The 16,013-nt window shown below is 51.3% G+C and overlaps 4 protein-coding genes across 4 annotated transcripts; 3 read left to right on the top strand and 1 right to left on the bottom strand.

Annotated features, from left to right (window-relative positions):
• Positions 1–252: 252 nt before the first annotated feature.
• Positions 253–2,589, top strand: JR316_0004358 (putative mannan endo-1,4-beta-mannosidase A; the record flags this gene model as incomplete). The annotated part of the gene is made up of 14 exons (XM_047890124.1): positions 253–402; positions 426–482; positions 537–623; positions 684–749; positions 817–938; positions 986–1,017; positions 1,226–1,400; positions 1,634–1,714; positions 1,774–1,970; positions 2,028–2,085; positions 2,213–2,300; positions 2,362–2,377; positions 2,447–2,492; positions 2,553–2,589. 14 exons carry the CDS (start codon positions 253–255, stop codon positions 2,587–2,589), a joined length of 1,212 nt encoding a protein of 403 aa, XP_047749885.1.
• A 2,440-nt stretch (positions 2,590–5,029) lies between these two features.
• JR316_0004357 (uncharacterized protein) lies at positions 5,030–9,018 on the bottom strand (the record flags this gene model as incomplete). The annotated part of the gene is made up of 2 exons (XM_047890123.1): positions 5,030–8,378; positions 8,435–9,018. 2 exons carry the CDS (start codon positions 9,016–9,018, stop codon positions 5,030–5,032), a joined length of 3,933 nt encoding a protein of 1,310 aa, XP_047749884.1.
• A 385-nt stretch (positions 9,019–9,403) lies between these two features.
• Positions 9,404–11,872, top strand: JR316_0004356 (uncharacterized protein; the record flags this gene model as incomplete). Its single annotated transcript, XM_047890122.1, has 2 exons — positions 9,404–10,075; positions 10,274–11,872. 2 exons carry the CDS (start codon positions 9,404–9,406, stop codon positions 11,870–11,872), a joined length of 2,271 nt encoding a protein of 756 aa, XP_047749883.1.
• Positions 11,873–14,255: 2,383 nt separating this feature from the next.
• JR316_0004355 (uncharacterized protein) lies at positions 14,256–14,779 on the top strand (the record flags this gene model as incomplete). Its single annotated transcript, XM_047890121.1, has 3 exons — positions 14,256–14,464; positions 14,493–14,606; positions 14,686–14,779. The coding sequence occupies 3 exons, from the start codon at positions 14,256–14,258 to the stop codon at positions 14,777–14,779; spliced, it is 417 nt and encodes a 138-aa protein (XP_047749882.1).
• Positions 14,780–16,013: the final 1,234 nt, after the last annotated feature.

Below are 16,013 nucleotides of genomic sequence, written 5' to 3'. Positions count from 1 at the left end.
CATTGACTCTTTACTTAGATCACAGTGCTTTCCGCGAACTGGCCGCACCATAATCACGCCTCTTCCGGACGGTCCGAGCCCGATATTCCACCGAAGGAAGACATTTGAATGCCAGCAAAGCTCACGGAGTTGCAGTTTAACGCAACATGGACTTTAAAAGCACAGATAACTTATCTCAATTCACCTTTTTCAATCGCCATCGCTAGGATTCAGGCTTACCTCAAGGAGATCTAGCTAACTTGGTTTCGAAGCATGCTTGCGATAATCAATCTGTCGCTGGCTGTGTGCACTCTTCTCTTAGGATGTGCCAGCAGTGTGGCTGTAGGGCAGAGCACCGATTCGCTCCCAAAAGGATTCGCGACTCAGAGAAACGGCAAATTCGAAGTCGATGGAAAACCATTTGTACTTCTATAAACGCTCGAAAGGTGGTAGACCCTGCTGATCATACCGTAAACCAGGCATTTGTCGGCGCGAACTCATACGTAAGTTGGACCCTGCATGCTAAGGGTCTTAATATCCGACATTTCATGTATTAGTGGTTGCCTCTCTTGACCTCCGAAAATGACGTTCGGGCCACGTTCAGGGAGATGCAGGGCGCAGGCATTAAAGTTCTTCGCACTTGGGTACGTCACCTACGTCAATCTCGGACTCTGCCATGACTGGAAGAAACCTTTGAACTCTAGGGGTTCAACGCTATCAATGGCTCTGAGCTTGCAGGAGCGAAGCAATCAGGATTGACTTACTATCAAGTGTGTTTGCAGTCACTGTGTCGGCTTCAAAAATAGCCTCCGATGCTTACCCTTCAATGCGATTAAGGTGTGGAACTCTAATGAGTGGGAGCTCAACGACGGACCCCAGGGTTTGGAAAGGTTGGACTTCGTTGTCAAGACAGCCGGCGACTATGGAATCAAGATTATCCTTGCCTTCACAAATAACTGGTAATTTTAGATCATATGTCCGCAAAAGGATTCAAAAAACTCACAAGGCTGCTGGTGGATTTTCAGGGTTGGATATGGAGTGAGCTTGAAATCAGTTGAAGACGATGCAGATAGCACATTTACTTGCTACTCTAGGGATCGGAACTCTACATCAACTGGATAGCAGGTGCCGGCAACACCCATGATGTTTTTTACACCAATCCCAAAATTATCGCTTCATATCGCAAGTATCCGGTTTAGTTTAACCTTTGTCTTCCACTATTTTGACTAACATTTTTCATTCTTAGAACGCTACGTCACTACCATCGTCAACCGCTACAAGTCGTCTCCCAACATATTCGCATGGGAGATGATGAATGAAGCGCGATGTTTGGGGGACCTCCCTGCCGGTCCGAACTGTGCACCGGGCACAGAACTGCTGACGAAATGGTACAAACAGCAAACGGACTTCGTCCGGTCCTTGTAAGTTGCATTGCGCCTTCTTCAGAACAATTACGTTGATGAACTATCAAATGACTGACCATCTTAAAAATAGAGATCCCTTCCATATGATTACGACCGGAGGTGAAGGCCATTTTTTCAAAAGGAATCAGGATATAGGCTATTGGCTGAATGGCCAATTCATCTCGGACTATAACTTCAATGGACAAGGTGACAAATAGCGAAATTTGTGAAGTTATGTTCTGACCGTATAGATCAGCCGGCGAAGATTTTGACGAAGAGCTCTTCCTCGAAAACGTTGATTTTGGAACATACCATTTATATCCCCAGACATGGTGAATATTATGACGGAAACTCACCAAAAGCAGCAGCATTGATGAATTTTTGCTCATAGGTATCCAGAATTGGACTTTCCCGGATCGAATTTTACCGTCGAAGACTGGGGGCTGCAGTGGATCCAGATGCACGCCGATTGCAAGTACCTTCCAACCAAGACAATCGAGGTCGATATACTCATCTTCGTTTTTTTTTCAGCTGCTAAAAAGGCCAACAAACCGGTTATACTCGAGGAGTTTGGGTTGATCGGAATTCGTGAGCCAAACACTCATTGATGAAGAATTCTCCAATCAACTTCGCAAACGATGACAGATAATAAATCAACAATATACCCAACGTGGGTAGATCTGGCTCTGAAGACAGAACACGGGTTAGTCATTTTATAACCAGTTTACACTAGCAAGTTAGTATAGCTAACAAATCATGATAATATAGCGGGTAAGTAATATTCATTGAACCGAATACATGCAGGAAAAATGACACCTTTATGTGTCCAGAATTATGCCCTGGCAGTTTGGCATGCTCGGATTGAAAGAGAACAATGGAAATCGGCTCATTAAATATGCAGACGCCCTCATAGATGGGGTAAACTTTACAACTCTTAATACTAATCACTACCATGACTGAAATTTTGTCTTTTTGTCAGGCATCTCCAAATGATGGTAAGTTCCAGACGTTTCTTTTGATTTACTACTCAATTTGGCGCATACTGAACACTTGCTTTTGGATAGGCTTTGCCATTTATCAAAACCAAACAGCCGTTTGGAACATCTTCACGTAAGGGATTCTACCAATGGTCATCGGACATGTTCAATTTGCTAAATCCCTACTCCACAGTAATGCAGCCAAAGTTCAAGCTAGTCGCTCCGGGTGATCATGTATGTACACTGTGTCAATTGTGGGCGCTTTTGTATGAAAAAGGTTTGGTTTGATTATCATACAGGCCATGATTGTGATGTTTGAACCTGATTCTTAACCTGCCCAATGTACTCAATAATACACTCGTGCCTTCGTCCAGTCGACCATTCACGGCTTCTTGAAACGATATGTTTGTGCCGGGACCAGATGGTTGATGAGTCACTGGCAGCTAAACCTCGTTATAGACTCTATTGAAGGGTTTTATATGAACAAGAAGAGGTAAGTATAAATTTGTGCGGGTACGTCCAGTGGGTACCAGGTACGTACCCAGTACCCACTGGGTACTGTACCCGTTACCTAAAAAGGTATGGGTACGTACCCAGTACCCAGTGGGTACTGTACCCGTTGCCCACTGGGTACTGTACCCGTTACCTAAAAAGGTATGGGTACGTACCCAGTGAGCAATCCCAGGCATTTGGTGAGTGATTGTACCGTGAGAATTTTGACATCACCGCAGAAAAAAACCATCGCTGAGGTTAACGATTCGTGTCACACTCAACTGGATATATTCACCACCCCCATAAGAGCAACACGCAACTATGTCATTCGAAGAAGAGTTAGAGACGTACGACCTTCTTGACCTCGATGCACAAGGCGATGATGATCCAGTAATCGGGGACTTGGAAGCAGAATTTGACATTGATGAGGTTGATATTGATGAAGATACACATGCAATTCTTTCTGTTTAATTTTAATTCAAAATATGTGCCTACTATACTATGTTTAAATGCGATATTTGTGTTTATGCGATGGCAACGATGCCCATGAAGTTGTGCAGAAGGCCTGGGAACATCATGTACCCACCTTCCATTTTGGGTGCGTGGTACTGGGTACGGCACATCACTGGTAAGTATGCCCAGTTGTAATCTAAGAGGCAATTTTCAGTTCTGGAAAGTGACACTAAGGCATCAAGTTCTCTTTCTCTTCGGGCAACTTGTCGGGACTCTGAAGCGAAATCATGTAAGGAGATCTACCAACTGCTAAAAATAGCACGCGTTACAGTTGTTGTCGAAGTAGTTTTTGCGTCGCCGTAATAAGTTGTTGACTTTCCTATCCAGGCCAAGGCGACACGGTGCATGAACAACCACGCACGAAACATTAGCCGACAGCATTTTATTGGAAAACAATATGAAGTACTGATTATTTGCATGCTACTGCAATCTGCAGTTTGCTAACTGTTCTTCCGCGACAGTTCTTCCGGTGCAAGCGATTAAGCTTAAGCTTCTGGGTATAGCGCTTACTTTGACATAAGTACAGCAGCCGATTTAGACATTTAGTCTACATACAAATTCACTCTAGCTAAATTAGTGAGTTCGTTTGAAAAGTATTGATGCTCCGAGTCTAAAGCTATATAAACGAGCTCAAAGACATTCCAATTCCCCAGTTCCTCAGAACCATCTACCACAGTACGTTTGCCCACACATCACTGCAACCAAATAACCACCTCGCTAATAAATTACTCTCCAACAGATCAGCCCATACCAACATGAAACTTCTCGCCATCACAACACTTTTCATAGCAGCATTCGCCTCCAAATGCATGGGCTCTCCCACAGAACGCGCCATTTCTGACGCTACATCGGTTGAAGCTGTACCTGCAGGCTGCCAATGGGTTGGAAAGCCCCCTTTCTGTGTCCCGCTTCCGCAGTGCCCACAGGGTACCATGGTCAAGGACGTCTCTCCAGTTGGCGAAGGAAAGTCTGCACCCTGTGAAATTGGCTATCAGGTTCTGTGCTGCAAGTCTTGAAAGCACTTGAAGGTCAACTTGGGCTGTGGTACCGGATTGAACATGTAACATGTGGTGTTCTGATACCTCTGAGACACCCATCACGCAAGTACGGTTGTGGATGTTAGTGCTTGATTAGATTTAGATTGCTGGATGGACGCCGCAACGACCTTGTGAGGCGTTACTATTTACTATATGTGCTTAAATATTGGGATCATGATGTATTTTTTTTACCACAAATTTGTCAATGTCAGCAGTCTTAACGCGACGCGTTCAACGTTGACACCCCGCAAGGCAGAAAACTTTCCTTATTTGGAAGAGCCCCTGAGTAGGTCTGTTTTTGGCGGATTTTGTTGAGGGCCAAAATCACCTAGTGTTCCGGACAAGCTCCCTAGGGGGAGCCATTCCCGGGGCCTATTCTTTGACGCAGTGTGACTAGGCCACAAAAAATCAACTGAAAGCCAATGTAGGGATACAAGCAATTGATATTTTTTCTACTACAGAGAGAATTGTACAAGTATATACAGTTTACAATTTAACTTTAGCTTTACACACACACACGCACCCATATCAGTACAAGTATTCTACAACAACACACTTTTAGCGCTACATATCAGATCAAAGCATCGCAGTGAAAAAAGCACAAGGGAGCAAACATTTTTAATCCCCATCAATCAAAGTCGTCCCCCTCCTCCTCCTCCAAGCGCATCATAATCTCCCGCTCAATCTCCATCGCCATCTCCATCCTCTCCGCATCGTCCCTCGACCCCGCACGCGCGCCATCTCCCTTACCCCTGCCCGCACGCACATCAACACCACCTTCGCCCCTCTCCACCGCCTCGCGGAACATGCGCGCGAGCTCCTCGCCCTCCGCGAGCAGCGAGCCCGGCGCGTCTGCCGAAGGCGGCGGCACGGACCAGTACGACGGTACAGCCATATGCAGGTGTTCGATGTACCAGTACGTCGGCTGTTTCGGGGGGATGAACGGTGCGGGTGCGGGTGCGCCTGTGCCTCCGCCTCCGCGCCCTCCACGCGGGGTCGCCCTCCCCCTCCCTCTCCCCCTCCCGCGCCCCCTCCCCCGCGCAGCACCGTCGGTCCCAGGCGGAGGCGGCACATACACCGGCACAAGCTGCACCCACGTCCCCGCAAGCCCCATCCCCACACACATCGCCTCCGCCACCCGCGGCTCAAGCAGCACACAAATCGCATCCCTCCCCGGATCATGCGCGTACTTCTTCCGCTCATGCACCACCCGCCGCGCGCGCTTCTGCGCGTCCTTCCTCGCTGCCTGCTCCGCCGTCAGCGGCTGCTGCTCGGCGTCCGGGAGCGGGTCGCCTGTGTCGTCGTCGAGCGCGCGAGGGGCGATGTCCGGTGCGGACGCGAGAGCGAGTTCGTCGGGGTGCAGTGCGCGTGGGCCTTGCGTGCGCGGGGTGATGTACGATCCTGCGCAGCCTGCATCGTCAAAGTCGATCCACGGCTCCAACACAACGCGCGCCAGCGCATCCGCGAGCGCCTCGTCCACGCCGCTCGCTGCGACAGGCACGCCTTTCGTATTCGCTGGTGTTGTTGATTGCGGCTGTGTGCTCTCAGCACCATTCCCCGCGTTTTTGAAGGCAGAGGAAGAGGAGGAGGAGGAGGAATAGGAGGGAGGAAGTATAACCTCCCTCACCCGCCTCACACTCCGCTCTGCACACCCTACATCCGCATCGCATCCTCCAGGCCTATACCGCTCCGGAAACAACGACATACTCCCCAGCACACCAAACAGCGGCTGTACAGCAGGCGGTAACCACGGGTTCCGTTTATCCTTCTCCTTCTCGTCATCCGTTTTCTTCTCCGAGCGCGATTTGAGCGGGTTAGGAAGCCGCGTCCAGTCATCTGTATCTGAGAACCCGTCAGAGGACGTATCCGAGTCCGAGTTCGATTCAGAGGCGGTATGTACAGTCGGCGCGGGGTTGGACTTGCGTGTCGGTGTAGGAGGATCCGTAGGAAGAAGAGAACGCGTGACGTCATTAATCACGCTTTCGGTCACATCCGGGGCGTTCGTGATCGCGTCTCCATTTCCGCGCACACGACCACCACCACCACCATGTGCTTCCGTCAACGGAACCAAATCCGCAGTGGGAGAAACATCCCCAACATGGAAATTTTTCGCGACATCACTCGATTTTTGAACCTCGAGGCGGATGGTGGTGTCGTTATCCCCTTTTGGTGTGTGTGGTGGTGGATTGGTGGGATTTTTGCTTTGGTCAGCGGCGGTGGTGGAGGAGGAGGAGGAGGAGGAGGAGGTGGTGGTGATGGTGCTGGGATCAGCGAAAGACACCACCTTCTTCATACCCGAAATCTCTCCGACCTGCTCATCGACGACTTCTTCAATTCGCGCTGTCCCTCCCTCCTCCTCTACAACAACAACCGGAACACCATCCACATCGTCCTCCGGATCGCGCACGCGAACGCCCTCAGCAACCAACGCCTGTGCATCAACTACATCATCCAGCGTATACTCCTCCTCCTCCTCTCCTCCAACATTCTGTTCCTGCTCTTTGGTCTCAGCGCCCTGCGACGCGGCGGTGGATGTGGACCCGACGACGACACCGTCCACTTCGGGCGGCACGCCGAGCTCGAGCGGGTCCGCGCTTACAAGCTGCACATTCGCAGCACGCAGCTCGTCTTCGAATCTCTTCATGCGCGTCTCCTCGTCCTCGTCTTCTTCATTATGCGGTGCCTTTTCTCCCGCTTCCTCCACCTGTGCCTCTACATCTACCTGCTCCTCTGCTTTGCTCGCAGACACATCTCCAGCAGCGTCGGTTTCCTCAACAGCACCCGCACCTCCTCCTCCTCCTCCACCACCCTTATCCCCGCCCCACCACGCATCCTCAACCCACACCCGCCCCCAAATCACCTCGCACCCCCTGCCCACCACATCCGGACACACCCTCACGACCCACCCCGCCTTGGGGATCTCGCTCACCGCGCGCCGGGCTACATCCGCCGCTTTCATGAATTCACGCTCCATCGCGCTTGTGCTTGCACCTGCAGAGCCGGTGGTGTGGGATTTGGATGAGGGTTTGGGGCGGCGCGTTTCGCCTTTTCTGCCTGAGCCGGTAGTAGCAGTACCGCCGCCGCCGCCGCTACCGAGCACACTAGAGCCAAGAGGAAGGGAATGCCCACCACCACCCGTATCCTCCTTCAACGCACCAACTCTCACGACAAACTCGATAAAAAACAGCACAAGCCTCCCAACACCCATCATCCTTCCCGGCGCACCATACACCAGTCCCTGGGTATACAAATAGCTACTCAAAAACTCCCTAATCACGCGCGCGGGGTCGCGGAGGAAGGCGGTGAGGCGGATGTGGCGGAGGGAGACGGCGAGGGAGAGGAGGAGGGTAATTTGCGTTGAGGCGAGGTCGTCGTTGCGCTGCGGGGGTGTGGAGAGGGAGGAGGAGAGGGAGGAGGGGGGGATGTAAGGGATCTCGATGGGTTTTGTGTTAAGTAGCGCGTATGGCGCGCGGGGTGGGATCCGCTTGTATTTGCCGCGCGGGATCTGGTTCTGCGGGTACGTCGGGAGCGGCGCGTCGTGGTCTATGTCGTCCCGCTCTTCATCTTCCTCGTCGTCGTCGTTGAAATCGGAGTCGAAGGGGCGTGGTCTAGGCTTCGCCTTTTCCTTTGGCTCACGACGCGGTTTGGGAGGCAGGAACGGGTTGCGCACGCCAGACGCCATCGCATCGCGCTCGAACGCTTCTTCATCGTCCTCTTCATCATCATCCGCTCCGCCATCTCCATCTCCATCTCCGCCATCTTGGTCATCGTCTCCGTCAACTTCGACTGTGGATGATGGGGCCGGGGCGATGTCTGTGCGGCGCCAGACGGGGGTGGATCCGAGGAGGCCGGCGTACAAGCGGAATTGCTCCCAGAGGTAGCGCAGTTGGAGGCCGCCGGATGCGGCGGGTGGCCATATACGCCCTGTGCGGAAGTCGGTTGCTGCCATGTGGATGCGGTCTGTCGGTGGGAGGGATCTATACATTTAAAGTAAGTCAGACGGTGGTGCGGAAATGCGAGCGAGGCGACGCACGTATCGTAGACGGGTCTGCCCTTGCGCAGATCCTCGCCGGCAGCCCATTGCTCCCACCACTCCTGTTTGGCGAAGAGCATGAGCCGCTGGCGGCGCTGCTCCTGTGCGCGGGCGATCGGGTCTGAGATGCTGGAGAGGTCAACGGGGAGCGCGACGTTCTTCCTGTTCCTGTTCGAGTACGACATGGTAGGTTTTTTCTTTTTCTTTTTCTTCTTTTTGCCTTTGTCGGTGGGTTCTTCTTCACCTTCATCTTTGTCTTCTTCGTCTGCGTTGTCGCCGTCGCCGTCGGCTTTGGCTTTGGCTTTCATCTCCGCGCGTATGCGTCCTGCGTTGGATTTGCATTCGTCGGTGTCGTGGGGCACGCGCAGGCGGACGGTGGGTATGCCCAGGCCGTCGAGTTCGGCGCCTGTGAGTGGGTCAGCGAAGATCTGGATGCCGTGTTCTTTGAACTTGGAGAATGGGATTATATAGCCGGCAGAGGGCGGGGGTGGCGGGAAAGGGGGGAAACGTTGGGAAGGAGGGTCAGCTTGTTTTTGCTGTTGCGGGGGAGGGGCGGGTTGTGAGCTGGGAGGATCGTTGTCCATGGTATACGCCTGGGTTAATCGTATAATGATCAAGGGAGTGTAAGCGTCAAAGGAATTGCTGTTGCATAAAGGGATAAGATAAAGATAAAGATAGTGTGATCGATGAAAAAAGCGTGGAGGTGAAAGGAAAGGTTCTTTTCGGGTATCGCCGTGGACCCATAGACGCCGAATTTCTCATAGCCTGCCGCCTCGCTGTGGACGCGTTGCGTTTGAGGCTACGGCGAAGCAGGACGGGGCCGCGTGGTGTGCTGTATGTTGTGATCACATGACTGATGAAAGGCGTAGCCGCGTGCGAAAAAAAGAGGGACGCCTCGAGGGGAGAGCATTTTCGCATTTTGATTCCGGCTATCTATACTGCGTACTGAACTATCATACTCCCATCTTCATGTTTTCCTTCTTCTCCAGAAAGCCTGCTGCGCCTAACCACCACCAGCAGCTACACACTCCATCGCCCTCGCTCGACATCGACCCATCCACACTCTCCCCACCCCCTCCAGGGCCCACAGACACACCCTCGCCCCAACCCGAAGAGCACGATGACGAGCCAGAGCGCGTGACCTCTCCAACCGCTCTCTTCGCCCTCGTCGCCTCCGTCCCTCCGCAGACCCTGCACGAATACACCCTCGCCCACCTCTGCCCGCCTCCACCAACGCCCTTCCCCTTCCCCGCCTCCTCCGTCCCCTCCTCCCCATACCAGCTCCCAAACCCCAACAGCCCCGCCTCCCTTTCCTCCTTCGCCGCCGCCGCCTCAATCCGCAAACCCAACGCCCCCGCACCCCCACCCCCAGAAACACTATCCCACCTATCCAAATTCTTCGCCGATCTCCGCCCACCCCCCAAGCTCCATTGCGTGCGCTGCCACGCCGCCTTTTTCGCGTTGGAGAACGGGGACACCGCGTGCCGCGTCCCCCACGACGACGACAGCGCCATTGTCGAGCGCGTCCGCGTCGGCAGTGGGAGTGAATATGAAACTCTGTATACGTGCTGCAATAAGACTGTCGAGGGCGAGGGCGATATGGGTCCGCCTGATGGATGGTGCTACGAGGGTCCGCATACGGTACGTCCTCACTTACTCTCCCGCTTTGTTCCTGGACATTTCGCTCATTCATTACTCTGTATGCGCCCCTTGTCTCCGTCCATCCATCCCGTCACCTATTGTCCATTGTCCATTCATTCACCCTAATCTCCCAAATGACATATTACGTTACCTTACATACAACACCCCTATCATCTATTTATACACACTCAAAACCAGACCGACACCAAACGCGCGCGCTTCCGCGCCGACTCGACACCTACCGACGACAAACTCACACCATGCGCCAAACTCCGCTGCCACGACCCACCCGCACTTCCAAGCAGAAGCAAGAGCAGGAGCAGGAGTCCGCGGAGGAGACATGTGAAGCGCCAGAGCGCCGGGAGCTCTGCGCTGCATATGGAGATTTTTGGAAGGGGGGTTAATGCTGCTTCTGGTGGGAGCGGGGGGGTGAGAAGCAAGCCTGTATCGAGCGCTACGAATGTATCGGGCGAGTCGAGTGTCAGCGCCAGTGTTAGTATTAGTGCGCGTGGGCGCGGACGAGGGCGCGCGCGTGGAAGTGGAGACGCGGAAGAGGATGAGAGCGCTAGTACCCCCGCCCCGCAACAACAGAAGAGCAAGCGGAAGCGCGTGATAAGCACCGCGCCTATGATGCTCGCGCAGGGCGAGGAAGCTGGTGTGCGTGTTATCAAGGGTCCAGGGAAGGGAAAAGCTAAAGCCAATGCCAATGCAAATGCGAATGCAAATGATAAAGACGAGCAGGAGCTGGGTACACATGGACGAGCAAGGCCTGCGAAGCGGGTGAAAGGCGGTGCTAATTCTGCTGCTGCTGTTGAAGAAGAGGAAGAGGAGGAAAATCAAGGGGATGACGGGGAAGGGGATGTGGAGATGGCGGACGGGACACAGATGGACGTAGACGAGGACGAGGCAGCGCGTAAACCAAGCGCAAAGTCCAAATCCAAGACAGCTGCAAAGCCAATGGCGGAGGAGGAGGAGGAAGAAGAGGAGGAAGAGGAGGAGGAAAGTACGATCTTCGTCTCGCCTTCGCCTTTGCGGAAAGTTGTGGGAAACGAGAACGACAATGGGAAGGGAAATGCAAAAACTAGCGCCAGCGCCAATGCCAATGCAACACTCAAAGCCAAAGCCAAAGCCAAAGGGAAAGGCAGAGTGAACCCGAAACACAAGTCGAAAGCTACAGTCGACACCGACACCGATACCGATGTCGATAACAAGCGTGAAACTAGCCGAGCGAAAGCGAAGGCGAGGTTCGTCGAGTTGCGTCAGGAAGAAGAAGAAGAAGAAGAAGAGGGGGATGAACAACAACAACAGCAGCAGCAGCAGCAGCAAGAAGAAGAAGAAGACGAAGACGAAGGAGGAGAAGAAGACGAAAGAAAATCCAGATCCCGCTCACGCACCCGATCCCGCACGCGCACGCGTCCCATGTTCGGCGTCAGCGCCAACACCCACACCCACACCCACACTGCCGCACCATCTTCACCCGGAAACTCAAAAGACAAAAGAAAAGGAAGACAAGTTGCAGTCGAAGTCCGTATCATGTCGCATTCGCATTCGCGGAGTCCGACACGGAGTCCGACGCGGCGTTCGGGTTTAGGCTCAGGCTCAGGGGGTGGTGCACTGCTCGCTGAATCATCTTCCTCTTCCGCCTCTGTGCATGGAACTGGTACTGGTACTGGTGCTACAAAGAAAAAGGACGCAAACGCGAACAGGGGCATCCCAACCGGCACAGTCCGCGCGCGCGCAAGAGCGTTAGGGTTAGGCGAGGTCGTTTCGTCTAGTGTGGACGGGGAGACGTTGTAAATTTGTAAATGTGCCGGTTAAATTTTTTCTTGTGGTGGTGGTTGTATGGTTGATTTTTTGGGTTTGGGTTTCTGGGGGGATAGTTGGGTGGTTGGGATTGGGGGGATTGGGGGGGATGGTCGGGTGTGCTGCTGGCGTTTGGATTTGTTGCGCGTACCTGCGCGTACCTGCGCGACGCGATGAGCGCGTTTGTGACGTCATGTCATTGATCGCCTAGCGCTTAGCTCAAGCCTTGGCTTTGGTCACTTGGCTTGTCACGCCGCTTTAGGCTTTAGCGCCCGTCAACTGTTGGTCAAAGCGACTCGTCCTCGACTTCGTCCCATTTGCGGACTTGCGGGCATGCGAATCTGGGATTCGAGATGTGAAGGTGCATCGACATCGACGTTAACGTCTCGGACCCAACTCAAACTCACCTGCAGCTACAACCACAACTACAACGGAACGCCGCATACACTCATTTCATTCATCGGCTCATCGACTTGGTACTTCAAGGTGTATGATATATGTTATGGAACTGACACTGGAACTTGATCGATGAATACGATATGTCACTCACTCACTCACTCACTCACTTACTCACATCTACATTTACGTTTACTTTTACATTCACTTTTACGTTTACATTGACGTTGACACCTTTTTTTGAATTTTTCTTGTGGATATGGATTTTCTCTCTCTCTCTTTCTCTCTCTCTTGGATTGCTATATGTATTGAACTTGAAATGCTCAAATAATAACAGAATCTACGACTCTCTTTATGTCTTTTTATATTTGGATTTGTATTGTTATAGTACAATAAAATTTTTGTCATTACATGCGTTGAACTGCTCACGCTCATACATACCCAAAGAGAGATAGAGAGAGTGTGTATGTGTGATGTGAAGCTAGCGGCTCAATGCAAGGTCAGCATGAAGGAGTTACACTATTCGAAGCACCGACCGACCGCGAGACGGTCGTATATCGGCAATCCTGATTAGTGTTAACTTGGATTTTGCAAGTCGGGGTTGACCCGGCGCAGCGATCTAGCAGCACAATAGTGATGGTGCTTTATGTCCTTCCTTCTATGTCCTTCCTCCGCCTTGAATTTGAAGCTTGAAGATTGAAGCTTGGATATTCGAACGTTTGAATGTTTGAACCCTTGAGCGTGGGCATGGGCACGGGCTTGGTGTTTATGACTCTAGGGTCCTACGGCACCCTTTCCAATGACGCTCAAATTCCCGAGGCTCGACGCTCGACGCTCGAGCTAGGCTCCTAGTCCTAGTAAACCGCCAATCCTGTTCCGAGCTTGCCGCGGCCACTTTCAATTTCACTTTCATTTATCCGTTTGCTGCCGCGCCCCAGCATCAAATTAAAGTCAAAAATTTAATATATTGAAGAGGTAATGGAAGGTCTTTGTATTATTTTGATTGTACTAGTAATGCATCAGAGCAAGAAACAGAAAGAACGTGTAAGTACTACTAGTACTTGCACTCTTGTGGGTTCATTGACAAGTTTGTGAATGCAATGTCAATGTGCCTTTCCATTATAATTCCAGAATCAAGACTGGAAAAACTCGTTCGGAAGTCTGTGTAGTAATATATAATACGCAATTCATTGAATGGATGATCGTAATTATATAAATTTGAATTCAGCGTTGAGCAAAGTTGGTATATGTATGCATGCATGCACTTGAAGCAACGCAGCGGCGCCGATCATTCTCAGGCTTCTAGTCGTTAAAGGTCTTGTAAGCTCAGACTCAGACTTAGTGTATGTATGACTTCATAATCGTTTCTTTCGAACAAGGATCTTAAGGCAGGATGTTTTCTCAGCGTAACGAGCAATGCTGCTTGACGATGCGCTGCTGCATGTTCACTTGTGTTATTTATTATCATCATTATGATAATCGATATGTTAGGTCACTGCGGCAAATTTTACCTGATTTTATCTGAACGACCAAGAACGGTGGTGTCCTGCGAACAGTGGCTGCATTTTGCTATCTTCGATTACATATACAAAGTTGCGGTGCCGTACCTTCTCCGCTTGTATCCTGAGCTACATAATGGATGCCGCCGCCGCCGAAAGAACTTAGAATCGAAATGATAGTAGATGCATGAAGCGTTCTTTTCGACTTCGAGGACAGGAAGAGCCTTGTGATGAAGGACCGCCGCAGATGGTTCTGTGAGAATTGCCAGAAGACAGGTACACTGACGGCATTGAACTCTTTCCTGTAGCTGACTCTTGTAGTTGGAGGTAGAGAAAATGGTATAAATACCTCGTCCAAACTCATTGAATCCTCAGTTCAGACACCGTCTAGCACTGTGAGTACAATCTCCAGCATCGACTCTAACAGTCATACAACATATTGACTTCAATCCCGCCTGGCAACGCAGACATCATCACCAACAATGAAATTCATCGTCTTCGCCGCTCTCTTCGCCGCCTCCGTCCTCGCCATCCCGGCTGAGAACGCCAAAGCAGTTTCCGCCAACACCAACGACGAGAGAAGCGCGCTCAAATACCTCCTCCAAAACTCGCCCGCCGGACACCAGGCAGAGGAAGACGGCCCCGCGCCTCCAGGCTGCTACTGGGACGGCACCGCGCCGTTCTGCGCTGGGTCCTGCCCAGCTGGATACACCGAACAGGGCCGCGGAAGCTGTGGAGACGGCGCGTGCTGCTGGACCGGCTACAAGTTCCTTTGCTGCAGAGATGCGGCCCAGGAGTGAGCGCGCGCACGCGCCTGCGCGAGGATGGGGAATGTATGCTGGGTACTGTCTATGTGTTGTTCTAGATGGCCCAGCTTAAACTTTTCATATCAATATAAAAAAATGCTTCAAGTATAAGTAACCCTGCAAAGGAATATGTGAGAGTGAGACTAAAGAGAACAGCGGATGGCTTGCGCGTGTTGCCACTGGTTGCTGGACCGGTATAAGCTCCCCTTTGAGAATCTCCAGCGCGCTGCTCAACGAGTCCTCCGTTGCCTCTAACTTTGTATCTGCATTTCCCTTTGCGTCGAAGAATCAGGAAAGGTGTATAAACGGGAACGAAAATGCGAATATGGGCGGCGGCAGCGCAAACAGGGGTATCCTACTACCCGGCACATTGCGCGAAAGCGAAAAAGCGTTTGGGCAAGGGGTTGCATCATTTTGGGTGGGTTGTATGGTTGAATTTGGTTTGGTTTGGGTGTGGGTTTGGATTGTTACACGTACCGATGTGACGCGATGCATTAGCGCACTGCGCGTCTCATGGCTCGGACCGCGTTTGTGACGTCATTGCTCGCTTAGGCTTGACTTGGCAAGTTGTTACACCGCTTTAGCGCCCGTCTTGGCGTACGACAACATCGCGATTTTTGGTTCGCGAACTAATACTTGTCATTTCATTTCCGTTATCTCATACTTCATGTGATATGAAATTTAACCGATTAACACGACATGTCACTCATTCACCACCACGTCGACTACCCTTCATGCCACTTATTCACATTCACGTCGACTATCTTTATAGTTCTGTTTTATGTTTGGAATTGTATTGGTATAGTATAATCCTTGTTGATATATGTGCTATACTGTACACACACATGCACGCACACAGAGAGAGACGTAATACTTCAAATGGCTTGAAGAAAGCTGAATCAGTTGGGGTTGAGGCCAGGAGCGCTGTGGAGAGGGTAAGAATCACGGGTTCATATATTAGCAAGCCTTATTATTAGCTTGAATTTAGTATGCTGAAGCTGACCCAGCGCAGAGGTCTAGCAGCATAATAGTGCATTCTGTTCTTCCTTTGCCTTGAGCCCTTGAGCGTGATGTCTATATGACATCGTTTCCAATTACTCTTAAATTCCCAGACCAGAACTTCTAGTAGACGGGTAATTACCGGTCCTGATTTGGAGCTTGCGGTCATTTTCAGTTTCACTGACCCTTTGCTGCACTCCAATCTCGTCAGAGTACACAGTCAAATTATTAATTCACTTGAGAGGTAATGGAAGACCTTTGTATCCCAATGGTGATGCAGAGTAGGACATTTAATCAATGCAAGAAACAAAATGAGAGTATAAGTACTACATACAATTTTGTAGCTTTGCGGCTGCAATGTCAATGTGTCTGTCACTATAATTCCAGAATAGTGACTGGATGGACTCACGTTCTTAGAAGACTGTATAAAATGTA

Source organism: Psilocybe cubensis, chromosome 4 (genome assembly GCF_017499595.1).
Source record: "Psilocybe cubensis strain MGC-MH-2018 chromosome 4, whole genome shotgun sequence".
Classification (NCBI taxonomy): Eukaryota; Fungi; Basidiomycota; class Agaricomycetes; order Agaricales; family Agrocybaceae; genus Psilocybe; species Psilocybe cubensis.
This window is presented reverse-complemented; position numbering and strand designations above follow the sequence as displayed.